Source organism: Sus scrofa, chromosome 14 (assembly GCF_000003025.6).
Source record: "Sus scrofa isolate TJ Tabasco breed Duroc chromosome 14, Sscrofa11.1, whole genome shotgun sequence".
Classification (NCBI taxonomy): domain Eukaryota; kingdom Metazoa; phylum Chordata; class Mammalia; order Artiodactyla; family Suidae; genus Sus; species Sus scrofa.
In genome coordinates this window covers 108,015,713-108,030,491 of record NC_010456.5, presented here as the reverse complement: position 1 = coordinate 108,030,491, position 14,779 = coordinate 108,015,713, and the positions used below count along the sequence as shown (strand labels likewise).

General features: G+C 38.8%; 1 protein-coding gene across 1 annotated transcript in view; it reads left to right on the top strand.

Annotated features, from left to right (window-relative positions):
• The window catches only part of TM9SF3 (transmembrane 9 superfamily member 3), a 67,995-nt gene that overhangs the window by 2,958 nt on the left and 50,258 nt on the right, over positions 1 to 14,779 (top strand). Inside the window, exon 2 of the mRNA XM_005671366.2 lies at positions 6,944 to 7,139. Coding sequence (XP_005671423.1) covers positions 6,944 to 7,139 — 196 coding nt within the window. The remainder of the gene's footprint in view (positions 1 to 6,943; positions 7,140 to 14,779) is intronic.

Below are 14,779 nucleotides of genomic sequence, written 5' to 3'. Positions count from 1 at the left end.
AAGCCCTGATTTCTCTTACTTTACCTACTGAATTAGGGTTCAGCTGACCATTTGACTCATGCAGCATTTTTTTATATGCTTATTTATCCAAAGCAGAAGAATAATAAGGAAATGTGTTGCTGACTTCGAGAGTAGATGCACTCGTAGAATATATACAGATGAGTTCCTTGTAGTTTTTAAAAGTTGATTCATGTATGAATTATAGAACATACTCTTTTAAAGAAAACTTAAAGAATACTTTCTTGAGGAGTGCCCACTGTGGCGCAGTGGAAACGAATCCCCCTAGCAACTGTGAGGATGCAGGTTCGATCCCTGGCCTCAATCAGTGGGTTAAAGATCCAGCATTGCCCTGAGCTATTGTAGGTCACAGATGAGGCTTGGATCCCGAGTTGCTGTGACTGTGGCTGTGGCTGAGGCTGGTAGCTGTAGCTCCGATTTGACCCCTAGCCTGGGAACTTCCATAAGCTATGTGTTTGGCCCTAAAAAGCAAAACAAAACAAAACTCACTTTCATGAAAGACAGTTTCTTAATAAGTGATTTGAGAGTGAGTGATATTTATAGGGTATGGCTTATGCTTATTTTGTTTTCTGAAACTCAGAGCTCTTGGAAATATCTAGAGTTAGATTATCATGTCTTCTGAAATTCCAAAGGGCTCCATTAAAAAGATTGCAAATTGAGAATCATAGAATTTTAAAATGGAAACGCTTGAGACCTTTGAGTTCAACACATTCATTTTCCGAAACGCCTGAAAGGCCCAGCGACTGGTCTAGGGCCACAAAAGGAATCTGAGCTACTTGATTTCCAGTCCTTGTTTTTCTGCCTGTCTTGTATATATAATTTCCACAGTAATACTATGTAAAAATGTCAGCACCAAAAAAAAATGAGTAATCAAGAGCACAGAAATCTTAATAGCATTTTATGGTTTGCACCAGAGCCTTGAATTCTTCTGCGTTGTGTCTTCAAGATCACAAAGTCAATTTTTTTTTTCTGGGTCTGTTCCATGCTAGGCTCTGTGCTTGGCACACGTGTTATTTTATCAGTACTTGAGTGACTTGAGTAATTAGGAAGCTACCAGGAATAAGACTGTGCAGTGTTGGAAGCATGAAACTCTATTGCTTAAAGCAGTGAACACACCCAGACCATGTTCATTTAAGATGCAGTCTTGGGGGTGCCTGTTGTGACTTAGGGACCTCCTAGGTTAAAATCCCATTTCTTTGTGGCCCATTGTACCTCTGGTAGGTAATGTTGGAATGACCCTATCTGTGCCTAGGAGAGCCTGCTCTCAGCCTCTCCCGTAAGCATTATCACACTACTGGGTGATTGCAGAAATGTTTTAGGCAAATGCTTTGTCTCTGTTGGAAGTTATAGGAACTCTTAAAAACATATTTGAAGATTTATGAAGAGAATAAACTGTTTACTCCAAGTGAATCTGTGAGTGCTTTAATATAGATCTAGTTTTAGGAAGTGCCATAATTCATTGTCCTATTTTCAGCTGTACTCTATCCGTGGTAGACTAAAAGTTTATTTAGGTACAATGCTATTTTGAGAGAGGAGTTATCTCAGGAGACTATCCAGAAAATACACTTCCAATTCATTTGTATTAGAGTTTTGATGTGTATGTTTTAAATAATTAAAAGGCATTGAAATGATGATTTCTGAAACATTTTCAGAACTGGATTTTGCTTTCTCAGATTTGCATTTTAAAGTAAATACATATCTTTTCCCTCATCCCATAAAAATGATGGCATTTGGGTGCTTATTCTGAGCTTCAGTCCCTTGCCTGTCTATATAAATTCTGATTTCTTTATTCAGATTGTACATGACTACATCAGTGACATTATAGCTTGCAGTGTCCCTCCTGAGAAAAAATAGCTTATGGTCTCTATCAAGGAGGGAAACTTCTGTACCTATACTTTCCCAGCATGTAAACAGTATTTAAATGAGAGACTCGGAGTTCCCGTCGTGGTGCAGTGGTTAACGAATCCGACTAGGAACCATGAGGTTGCTAGGAACCATGAGGTTGCGGGTTTGATCCCTGGCCTTGCTCAGTGGGTTAAGGATCCGGCGTTGCCGTGAGCTGTGGTGTAGGTTGCAGACGCGGCTCGGATCCCGTGTTACTGTGGCTCTGGTGTAGGCCGGCAGCTACAGCTCAAATTAGACCCCCTAGCCTGGGAACCTCCATATGCCGTGAGTGCGGCCCTAGAAAAAGACAAAAAATAAAAAATAAAAATAAATGAGAGACTCAACATTGGTGACTTGAGAATAAAGTTCATTCCTTTTGAGATTAAACACAGGTGGCTTCTTAGGAAGGGTTTTTTCATAGGACAGATTAAAGGCTCAAATGGAAAAGTCGTTCAGTATTCAGCACTTGCTTAGGTGCCTTGTGCAACTGTACTTTTCCTGTATTTTCTTCGCTTAGCTTTTGCTCTTCGGTTAATGAAGCTGACTAGGGATTAGCAAAAGCGTAGTCCTAAACTTGTAAACATGATAGTAATTAGCTAGAAAAATCTTGGGCAGATTAACATCTCTTTTTAGTTTGTTTGAATCTGTAAAATGGGGAAAATAATAGGATTTAGAAAGTTTTGAGAGATTAAATGTTTATGTGGAGACCTTAAGGGCTATGCTCGGCACATGGTATGTGCTTATGTTAAGTGCTAGCTGATAATACGATCACAAAAGATGGGCAGCATGTGCCTTTTAGGGGTTGGGTTGGTCAGTTAAAGCTTTACCTGAGGATTGGGGGGTTCGAGAGAAGAGGATTCGGGCAGGTCTGAAGATAAGTAGAAATTGACTAGGTGGGTACAGGGAGGGCATTATAGACCTGGGGGTGTGATGAAAGGAACAAGGCGAAGCAGGAGAGGAAAGGAGGACAACATTCGCGGCCATTTTGGCTATAGGGTGGCCAGCACAGAAGTTGAATATAACAGTAAAACTTCTGAGAGCGGGACAATGAAAGGAACGGTGAGGTGAAGACTGCAGGTGATCTGAATTGGCCTCCTATCCTTTCGTTGCTGCCCAGGGAGGCCTCATGGAAGGTGTGGCCCCCGTGCCTAGGGGTCCCTTGAGCCACTGCTGTTCTTGACTCTCTCCCCTTCTGATTACTCTCTGCAGTGAGTTAATGAAAACTCCATCTTTTGTCATTGGCAACTTAAGAGTTTTTCCGAGGAAAGTATTTAAAAAGAGCTTGCTAGGCCGTCCTGGAATGTTTTTGAAAGCAAATTAGATTAGCCTTTTGGCCAAGGGTGGAGGAAAGAGCCTAACCTGTTGCTGTTTTCACATAGAGTTGAAAGCCCAGGGCCTCTCCCCGCAGCTAAAGGAAAGAGCCTAACCTGTTGCTGTTTTCACATAGAGTTGAAAGCCCAGGGCCTCTCCCCGCAGCTAAAGGAAAGGAAAGATTTTCCTCTTTAAAAAGTTGTGCAAGGTCTTCCTTTTAGTGTTTTCTAATTTCGGGATATTTTAAGACACATTTTCTTTCTTGAAAAAAAAAAAAAAACCTCTTGACTTTGTCTTGGGAACACTTATTCTCAGGGATAGTCAAGAACAATAATGATTAAAAAAAAAGGGACAATAATGAAAAGTAAACATTTTAAGTTCATGAAATCTGACTGTGGTCTGCATAAGGAGCAACGTTAAAAAAAAGAAACATTTTCACCTTAATAGTCACCCTAACCACTGTCTGTGTGTGTGTGTTTGTGCGCATGTGAATGTTTGTGTATATATTGCATATCTATATATATATTTTTTTTCCTAGTTACTATTTCAGTCCTCTTTCCAGGAGGAATCCTAGGATTCTTACCATTCCTACAGAATGGTACACGTTTTGTTGTAGTACAGTTTGCATCATGTCATCACAACTCTACCACCTCATTTAGGTTTCATGAATGAATAAAATGAGAGACTTCAGAATGTGTCCCTTAAATTATTTTAGTCCTGTGTTTCAGTTTACATAAAATAAACAAATGCTCTGTTTTAACAAGTATTTATGTTCAAGTTTTTGGTCTAATTTTTTTTTGTTTTTGTTTTTTTATGGCCACACCTGCAGCATAGGGAGGTTTCCTGGTTAGGGTTCGAATCTGTGACCTACGCTGCAGCTTGCGGCAACACTGGATCCTTAACCCACTGAGCGAGGCCAGGGATACAGCCTGAATCCTCAGACCCTATACCGGTTCTTAACCCAGTGAGGCACAATGGGAGCTCCTGGTCTGTATTTTTAAAGGATTATGAATATTAGGGTTTACAGAGAAAGTATTTATTTTCATTTATAAGTTACATTTATAAAATTTCTGTAGACTCTCATCAAGATTAATGACAAGAATAGGTCTTCTCTCTCCTGTTCTAATCCTAAATGAATACATTTGGTTACCTCCTCTTATTTCTCTAAAAGAATGTTATTGTAGTCAATGCATGAATTTCAAAATTCTTTTACTAAATTGCTAATGAGTCTTACATTTCAGCATTTCTTCAGTGTTTTTTCATCATATTTATTAAGTACTTTTTGTGTACAGGATCCTATGCAGAGAGCTTTCTACTCTGTGAACAGATGTCAGTTCTAATACCAGCTCTGTTCAGTGGATAGTGATTGGTTTAGAGAACTGTTTTGAGAACTCTTACGCTATATCTCTATCTATATCTATACTGATGCAGAAAGAGATTCCTTGATTGATTAGTGTGGTGTGATCTTGAGCATTGGCTAGAAGCATGGTGGCCTACATATATTTGTTAACCCCCTAAAATGACAAGAGCAGTTATGAATGGGGAATCTATGGACACATTCAGACCTTTTATTGGCTTTTTCATATATGAAGATTATCTATGCTTTCCCTGGATTCACTTTAAACAGCTGATGATTTTCTGTATCGTTATTCTTCCTGACCCTTCTCTACCAAACCAGAATTAATCATTATTTTATTCTTGCTGCAATAGCCCTTTATTACCTTAAATGTAACACTTATTTCTTCATTTTTAATCATTTACTTGTCTGGTTCCACCATGAGTTGTGAACTACTTACAAGAAAGGACCGTATTTTATGTATTTGTATAGCCTTGACACCTAATATCCTTGGTTACATGTCTCACGTATTCAAAACATCAGGCAGTTTCTTCTTTCCTTGGTGAGGTACTTGGATGATGTCTTATGAAGAGTGAAACGTTTATTATGTTTGAAGGTGAGGTGAAATCTAAGTCCTAGGATGGAGGTGGCATGAATCAAAGGAGGCAGATGCTTTGGGTAAGAGACAAGTCATGGTTTTTTGGAATGCAGAGGGACTTGGGGTTTGAATCTCCATGTCTGAGAGTTTAGTGCCATTAGAAAAACAAAGTTTGGGGGGTGGGTTGGGTGGGGTGAGTTTGGATTTGGAAATGTTGGATTTTGTTTTTGTTTTTGTTTTTGTTTTTGTTTTTGTTTTTGTTTGCAGCACCCATGGCATATGGAAGTTCTGGGGCTTGTGCTTTGGTAGCAACCCAAGCTGCAATTCCCATTGCATCATAAGGGAATTCCTGGAGATGTTGGATTTTGGTTGAAAATGTTTATTAGTTTTAGATGGAGGGTTGGAGGTCATGTTTGGAGTTGGGCCAGGTGGATAGCTTCCTTTGTTATATGCTCCATAGCACCCTGCTTTATTGTAATTGCTTGTTCAGTGTCCATCTTTCCCTTTAGACTCTGAGCTCTGTAGGCAGGGAATGTGTCTTGTTCAAAGGTGCATCCTCAGTTACAAACGTAATTATTGGCACAGGGTAGGCACTCCATAAATAATCGTTTAGTGATTTGCCTTCTCTTATCAGTTGACTTAAGCTGCATCCTACATTGTCTTCAGTTTATGTTGCTAATTAAGATTGCTATTTTTTAAAATTACTCAGGTAGTTGCTTTTCATAGAATCATTGGAATTTTAAACTTGAGATCTTAGAAATTATAGGACTTTAGCAGGTCCTATAATTGGACCCTGGAAAGATGCAGTCACCTACCCAAAGTCATTGGACCACTCTCCAGATTTAGCTACATATAGTATTCACTGATGGGTAAAGCCCAAACTTTTTATTCAAAGAAATTTGTATACAGTACCTGTCTTTCAGGCTGATAGAGGGAAAGATCGAATGATGACTTGAATAGCCTGTAGAGATTTCATAGTATGACTTTCTCTTCCTCTTATTTAGTCATTTATCTCTTCTCTAGTGCTTCCATCAATGGCTGTGGAAAAGAGGAGAGATGAAATTTTGTTTGTGCTTGCTGGCAACATTAGATTTTTGGACTTTTTCGTGATTAACATCAGGTTCTGGATGAGCTGTTGACTCTGATTCCTCCTGCCCTGTCCATGTTAGTATGGTGAATCATGTTGGTTCTAGGTTTACCATTTGATAGTGTAAATATTAATTATAAACATACTCTTATGGATTATTGGATTTTGTTTAAACAGTATCTTTTGTAAAACATAGTTTGGAACAGGTGAATCTACTACCTGAGACTATAATCAGAAGACATAATTTTAAAATCCACTGAATTTCATTTTTGATGTGTGGACATCAATCATCTTTTTTTTTTTTTTTTTTTTTTTAAGGGCCGAACCTACGGCGTATGGAAGTTCCCAGGCTGGGGGTCGAATTAGAGCTGCAACTGCTGGTCTCTGCCACAACCACAGCAACGCCAGATCTGAGCTAAGTCTGCAACCTACACCATAGCTCATGGCAGCACCGGGTCCTTAACCCACTGAGCGAGGCCAGGGATCCAACCCGCATCCTCATGGATACTAGTCAGGTTCTTAACCCACTGAGCCATGGCAGAACTCCTGACCATCATTTTGGAACACGTTTTCAGTATTTTCTTTTAAAGCTTCCCAAACTGAGACAGTACATTTTTGTTTAGAATAAATAACAAATATTCCCTTAATTTGGATTAGATTTCTTTTAAAAAGACATATTCTTACTTGCTTTTCTGTTTGTTTGTTTCAGTATCAAGATAAAGAGGAAGTTGTCTTATGGATGAATACTGTTGGTCCCTACCATAATCGCCAAGAGACATATAAGTACTTTTCACTTCCATTCTGTGTAGGGTCAAAAAAAAGTATCAGTCATTACCATGAAACTCTGGGAGAAGCGCTTCAAGGAGTTGAATTGGAATTTAGTGGTCTGGATATTAAATTCAAAGGTATGTAAACCTTAATATTCTTTATGATAAAAGTTAGATACAGGCTAGGGTTTTTCAGCTTTCATACTGTTGACATTGGGGCCACATAATTCTTTTCGGGGAGGGGGGCGTCCTTTCCATGGTGGGATGTTCAGCAGAGTCTCTGACCTCTATCCACTAGATGCCAGTAGCATTCTCTAGTTTCACAACCAAAGAATTCTTCAAACATTGCTGATCATCCTTGGTTGAGGACTGCTGCTCTAGACTCCAAGCTAGACTCTAATCTCTAAGCCACATGTATTACATTTAGAAAAGTATATTAGAAACTGACAAAGATTTATTTTGCATATTTATAAAATAATAAAATAATTGTAAATTAAATTATATTTCCTTAACAAATTTATTTCTGAAAAGTGTTTTCTAGTAAACCCTTTGGACATAATGTGGTCAGGGAAAGCCTTGATAGATTTCTAATGAAGTAATTTCTGGAGGTGCGGAGATGTAATATGGTATATAGATACATTTTAAAATTTTGTGTAAAGTCTCAAATTCAAGCTTGTACCATTGGCTCAGTGTATTTATCATTGTTGTGTGGATTTATCGTCTCAATACTTGTAGGATGGTGTGGTTTAAAATTTTAAGTCAGAGACTTGTTAAAACTGGGGGGAGGGGAATCCTCTTATCTGTTTATTATGCAGGTATTGTTTTATCAGTTTCTATGAATATGTTTATACTTTTTATTTTTCTCTGTAAAATTTGTAAGAGAGTGTATCTCCTGCTTAGACATTTTTAACCTGGAGAGCAACAGCTTGACTAACTGAATTTTTGCAGGATGTTTTTTTAGGTGTCTTGATTTTTTTTAATAGAGGAAGGATCTTGTAATCGGAAGCTTTAAATTTTAATCTTATTTCTTTTACTGTATTGATTTTAGTAGTTTTTACTCCAATTTTGACTTCATTGTCTACATGTATAAAATAAACAATAACTGACTTCTGATACTTTTAGCCTTTTGGGAGGCGAGTATGAAATGAAATATTTCAAAGATAATATTTTGTTGAAGATAATGTTTAATTTTAATTTGCTAAATTTTATTCTTGTTTTAGGATTTTTTTTCTTACTGTTGTTGAAAGTAGCTATACATTTTTATATTCTTTTTTCCCCCTATATTATTCCTTGGGGCTTAATTTTAAAATTAAGTTCTAGGAGTTCCCATTGTGGCTCAGTGGTTAACAAATCCGACTAGGAACCATGAGGTTGCAGGTTTGATCCCTGGCCTGGCTCAGTGGGTTAAGGATCCGGCGTTGCCGTGAGCTGTGGTGTAGGTTGCAGATGTGGCTCGAATCCCGAGTTGCTGTGGCTCTGGTGTAGGCTGGCGGCTACAGCTCAAATTAGACCCCTAGCCTGGGAACCTCCATATGCCACAGGAAGCGGCCCTAGAAAAGGCAAAAAGCCAAAAAAAAAAAAAAAATTAAGTTCTAAATTTAAACCACAGTGGCATGGTCTATAACTTTATGAATTATTATAAAACATGCCCTGAGGCTTGTTTTACTTTAATGAGGTAATTTAAATATTTAATCACAAATAAGGAGAAAACCGACTAGAACATGTGATCTTTGAGAACCTCAGAACTACAGTTTATTCACACTCTCCTTCTCTGTATTTAGTACACATGGCTGGTTTATTAAAAAGGAACCAGAGGGAGAGAATCGACAAAAGTCCTACCTTGCTTCTGTGGACCGATTTCATCACTTTTTGAACTCCTCACTCTTATTTGCTAGAGAAGAGTACTCATTCAGCTGCCTTAACCTCTCTTCTTTTATAAGTTTCTTGAGACTCAGATGGAAAGATAATTTAGATAGGAAGGAATGGTTTTCATGGGCCATAAAAGTGGGATTTATTTTCCTTTCAGATTAAACACCTTTAGTTGAAAAGAATCAGAACTGGCCAGGTGTTACTCCTAAGAATTAGTGGTTCCTTGGAGTCTTGTTAGCTCTGCGCTCCAGCATGGCTATGCTGCTAAAGGAGCTGCCACATTAAGCGGTCCAGATGAAACAGTAAATGCTGAGTAGCTTTTGCTTTCTGTCATAGCCCCTTGCTTGCCTTGTTCAGAGATAGTTGATCATGGTTTGAAAAAGTGTTTTATGAGGTCTCCTGGTTATCATATCATAGAATTTTAAAGGTAGGATTTTGTCAGATGACCTCAGAGATTGTGTCATCTGATTTCCTCTTAGGGAGGCTCAAAGGTGTATCACAGATATTAATACTGTCATGGAAACTTGAACCTTCTGCCCCTACATAAACTGTAGAGATACTTACATTTATATCTTTTATCCTGTAAGTATTTGACTTTTAAAGCTTCTTCTGAAGGCATCTTCAAATAAAAAAAGTAAAATTTCGGAAATATTGCGAAACTAGAAAAAAAAACTGTGTATATACACATACACATTTATATGTGCATACACAGAAATGCACAATTTTTTTTTTTTTTTTTTACCCTAGTTTATTCTCTCAGGCTAAAGTGAAGTTCATGAAATAAACTAGGGAACTAATGATAGTTTTTAAGGCTAATGTAAGTTGCTCTCTTTTCAGATTTTATGCATAACTTTTTTCCCCCTTCATAATAGCCTTTATACTACTACTAGACCAAATCCTATATTGAGAACATTTAGAGAAAGTTAAAAGGAGGGCAGACTTAGGTATCTTTGAACCAGACCTGAATTCATTACCCTGTAACTTTTCGGAGTCTTGCCATTATAGAGTAGAAAGAACATGTGATTAAGAGTCAGAGAGACTTGATACCTCTCAGCTCTGCCTCTGCCTCCCTGTGTAGTCAGGGACAAATTATTCATCGTCTTTGATCTCATTTTCCATTTCCATCTATGAAATCGGGAAATAATATCCACTAGACAAAATCGCTGTCAGATTTAAATGAGATAACGCATGTAGATCACTTACATTCAAGAGATAGTCATTATTATGATTACAGACAACACATAGTGTATGTCTGTACTTCCAACTTGATTTTGTATTAGCAATTATGAACCATTAAATTAGTTTATTGACTATAGGATTTGATTTATCTTCAAGCTGCTGTACTAGCTGGGTAGTTTAGTTAATTCCACTGAGGCAAAGACAGTTGCATTCTTGTTCCCTGTTGCATCTTTAGCTATTAAGGCATATTGAGCTCTTAATAAATTGTCTAGCACCTGGTTTGTGCCTCCTTGTTCTTTATGACAGTTGTTTCATTATGATCATTAGATGATCTGTAATAGTAATTCCTAAGCAGGAGGGGTCACTACCCACTCTCTTCCCTCTCATTTGAGAATTCTTACAATATAATGAAGGAGATTAATTGTTGACAAGTTGACGACTTCTAGAGGATTCCTTCCTCTCATTTATTTTATTGAATTCCCTTGAATTTTCTCTTCCTCGAATATTGCAACTTAACAGAGGGATGCAATTATTTTATCAGTATTTCTTCTACTTCTCTAGAGTCAAGTGGCAAGTTGAGAGTACTGCAGATATGGGGAGATGCCAAGGGCTGCTGAGAGCCTTACATGTTTCTGGCTCAATGCTTTTCAATCTTGCCTGTTTTATTTTCTGAATAAGTTTATGAAGTATATTATACCTGTCTTTCAAATGAGGAAGTTAGGGCCCAGAGGCTAATTAATTATTCAGGATTCACAGATGGAAAGTGGCGGAGTGAGGATTTTTGAATCCAGGCGGCCCAGTGCTAGAGTTGAGCTTTTAACCACCATGTAGTACTTCCCTCTAGGTGGTAAAGCCTGATTGCCAGTGGGTGGGGAAAGGGCTTGGGGAGTGGCAGTTCCTTTCATTCAGCCTGAAGATTTTTGCTTAAGGTAACCCTGACCCTGTTTCCAGTCCCTGGATTCTACTGTTTTGCTCTTCCTGATTCTGGAGGCTCTCTGCTGAAGTTCTCTAAGGGAAAGTGCGTCTGGTCTGCTGCAGGAGGGAAGGTGAGGGTATCTGTCTCGCCGCGTGATGGGCGCAGGAGGGGGCTGGGCCTCCAGCCCCTCTATAAACATATTTGTATGCAGTTTCCCTATGTGTTCAGCCTCACATCTACCTGTCCTCTACCTTTCGACGTCTGTGGTGCCTCCAAGTCCCAAGTGTCTCCTGTGTTTTGTGACAACAGTCCTGTCTTTTCTGTTAGGGCTTTCTCCCTCTTATTAGTCATTTCCCATCTTCCATTTGTTTTCCATTTCCCCAAAATTTGTTGAAATGTTTTTCTTACTGTCTTCTCCTCTTTTGTCCTTGTGCGCCTTCATCCTTTTTATTCCTTTATTGACATCTTAATGGAGTTTCAGGAAGTAAAACACACTTGTGGTTAGTCTGCCTCGTTTAATTGGATAGTCTGGGAACTTGATGCAATATTTTGTCCTATTGGTTTCTACCAAAGCATTTTAGCCAGGCCAAGTAATTTAAATCATGTGCTGAATTTCAACTCTAGATACTTTGAGTTCTTGGTATTAGCAATTCCTTAAACTTTGTGCTAACAGCAACTTTGATAAGCATGGTCTTTCTGTAAATTCTTATTCAAACCATTGATAACATTGTTCTCCTCAGATTAACATCTGTCTTATTTTGTTTTCAAAGGAATTTGAAACACAGAAACCACAGAGAAATGTAAAGAATATAAAAATCACCTGCATAGGAGTTCCCGTCAGTGGCGCAGCGGAAATGAATCCATCTAGGAACCGTGAGGTTGCGGGTTCGATCCCTGGCCTCGCTCAGTGGGTTAAGGATCCAGCGTTGCCGTGAGCTGTGGTGTAGGTTGCAGACGCGGCTTGGATCCCGTGTGGCTGTGGCTGTGGCTGTGGCGTAGGCCGGCAGCTGTAGCTCCGATTGGACCCCTAGCCTGGGAACCTCCATATGCCACGAGTGCAGCCCTATAAAGACAAAAAAAAAAAAAAAAAATCACCTGCATATAAATACCCGTAACATTGCCTCCATCTTTTCTTTCTGACCATCTTTACATTCATCCCTATAATTTAAAAATTTTTTAAATTGGGTTCATGTTATATATACGACTTTTTGAATGTATTTAGTGAACAATTATATAGTGTTTATTATGTTCCAGATACTGTTCTAAGCACTTGCTAGTTCATTTAATAAGTTATGTGTAAATTAGTTTTTGCTCTTCTTTTTTCTTAACATCCTTTAGACTTGAGCTCATATTGTTACTCTGTTTAAAATGTGTTTATATAGTATTCTATTACTTGATATTATAATTTCCACCCATTTCTCAATTACAAGATACTCATTTTCTTTCCTTCTTTCCTCCCTTACTTCCTTGCTTTTGCTTTTTTTTTTTTCTGTTAGAAATAGTACTGCATTTGACTGCCCTAGTACCTAAATATTTTAATGCATCTCTGAATCTTTCATTAGCTTAAATTCGTAGAGGTGGAATTACTGAATCAAGGGGCATAAATATTTTTAAGGCAATTCTTGATACATGTTGCCAAATAGCCATCTAAAAAAATTGTATAGTTTATACTGCCAGTCAGGTTAGTCAGTAATCAATACTGTGTATATAAAAGGGTGATTAATTAACAGTGAATATACCGGTTTTTCTCCTTTTTTAAAAAGTTCAGTTTCTGGGCCCTTACTGTATTCCAGAGCCCTGTGGTAGGCTCTAGGTACGCAGAGTTGAGCCAGAAGCTCTGGCTTCAGGGGTCTGTGAACCCTCTGGAATTGTATATTTAATTTTGAGTGAATGTGCATTTTGAGGGGGCAAGGGAGAAAGTGGGAATCCTCTTTCATTGGATTCTTGAAGGGATGTGTGGTCCAAGAAAACTTAACACTGTCTGAGAATATATACTTTTCGTCCTTAAAACAATTCTGAGAGGGAGATAGCATGGATGTTTTCTGTTTTACAGGTAAGGGATCTGAGGTTCACAGAGGTTAAGTGACTTGCTTTTATTCACAAAGCTAGTAAGTAGTGGAACCCAGACTAAAACCCAAATTTGTGCCCATTTTTCTATCAGTTTGTCTATAGTGACTTCATGAGAAACTTTGCTAAGTGCTGCTGAATTTGAAGTAGAGTACTTCTGATTTTCCAGTTTAGCAATGCTATCCGAAGAGAAGGTAAACAAAGTAGGAGTTCCCGTCGTGGCTCAGTGGTTAACGAATCCGACTAGGAACCATGGGGTTGCGGGTTCCATCCCTGGCCTTGCTCAGCGGGTTAAGGATCTGGTGTTGCCGTGAGCTGTGGTGTAGGTCACAGACGTGTCTGGGATCCTGCGTTGCTGTGGCTCTGGTGCAGGCTGGCAGCTACATCTCTGATTAGACCCCTAGCCTGGGAATCTCCATATGCCATGGGAAGCGGCCCTAGAAAAGGCAAAAAGACCAAAAAAAAAAGTAAGGCATGAGATGTTTGTAGAGAGCTCATGAATAATTGTCACGTTCTTTTTTCATTGTTTTCACTGTCTATTCATTTATTGGTCTGGAGTGTTGTTGAGAATTGATGATAGACTTATTAGTATGTAGTTTCGAGAATCTCTTTGCTTTCTGTTTGAAAAATCAGTATTGACATTTGCCACTTGGGTTTCTTCTTTTTCCACCATAAAAAGTATTTGCATTGGTAAGATCTTAATTGCCTCCTCTTCCAGGATTCATAGGTGTGTATTTCATATGAAAAGTATACTCTGTTTATTTTAAAGGAGTGATTTGTGGTGATAAGATTTTTCAGATTGTTTTCCAGCCGCGTAGAGTGCTGAATAGTGATCTGGCGTATTCAGGCACATTACATTTGTTATCTTCAAAACGGCTCCCTCCTGAGAGAAGTGCTGTTTGAATGGAGCAACCAGGCTCTTCAGTAATTTGTGATGTTTGTATTTGCTTACATGCCTGCAAGAGGAATTTCATTAAAATATGACCACCCTGGGCCCTTAATATAGCCTGCCATAAGGATGTTTTCTCTCTTACCACAATATGTCTTTCCTAGATTTTATATCAGTGAAAGATACTCTTCAAGATTTTTTTTTTGTCAGTCCTTCTGAGATACTCTGCTCAAATATTTCATTTGTTTCTATTTGGCATTTTCTCCTCACACTTATACACACACATCCTTTTCACTCACAGATGCAAGTACACGTGTATACTCTAATATACTTTGCCAAATATCATGCCCTTAAAATTTGTTAGGAGTTCCCGTTGTGGCTCAGTAGTAATGAACCCGACTAGTATCCATGAGGACTCAGGTTTGATCCCTGGCCTCCTTCAGTGGGTTAAGGATCTGGCATTGGTGTGAGCTGTGGTGTACATTGCAGACGAGGCTCGGATCTGGCGTTGCTGTGAGCTGTGATGTAGGCCAGCAGCTACAGCTCCGATTCATCCCCTAGCTTGGGAACTTCCATATGCTTTGGGTGCGGCCCTAAAAAGACCAAAAAAAATTGTTAGGATTTTTTGTTTGTTTAGTGCCTGCTCTGTGCAGGGTACTGAAACAGGTCCAGCTGGAGCTAAAAAGGTTATAATCAGTTACAGACATAGCTCTCCAGACCTGATGGTCTTTTCAAGGCATTAAGATACTGGTATGAGGTATTATAAGAGGTGTAGGCCTAGGTGCCATAGGAAGGATGGAGGGAAAGCCATGGTTCTTCAGGCTGTGGGATTTGAGAAGTGCGATAGTTGGGGAATCA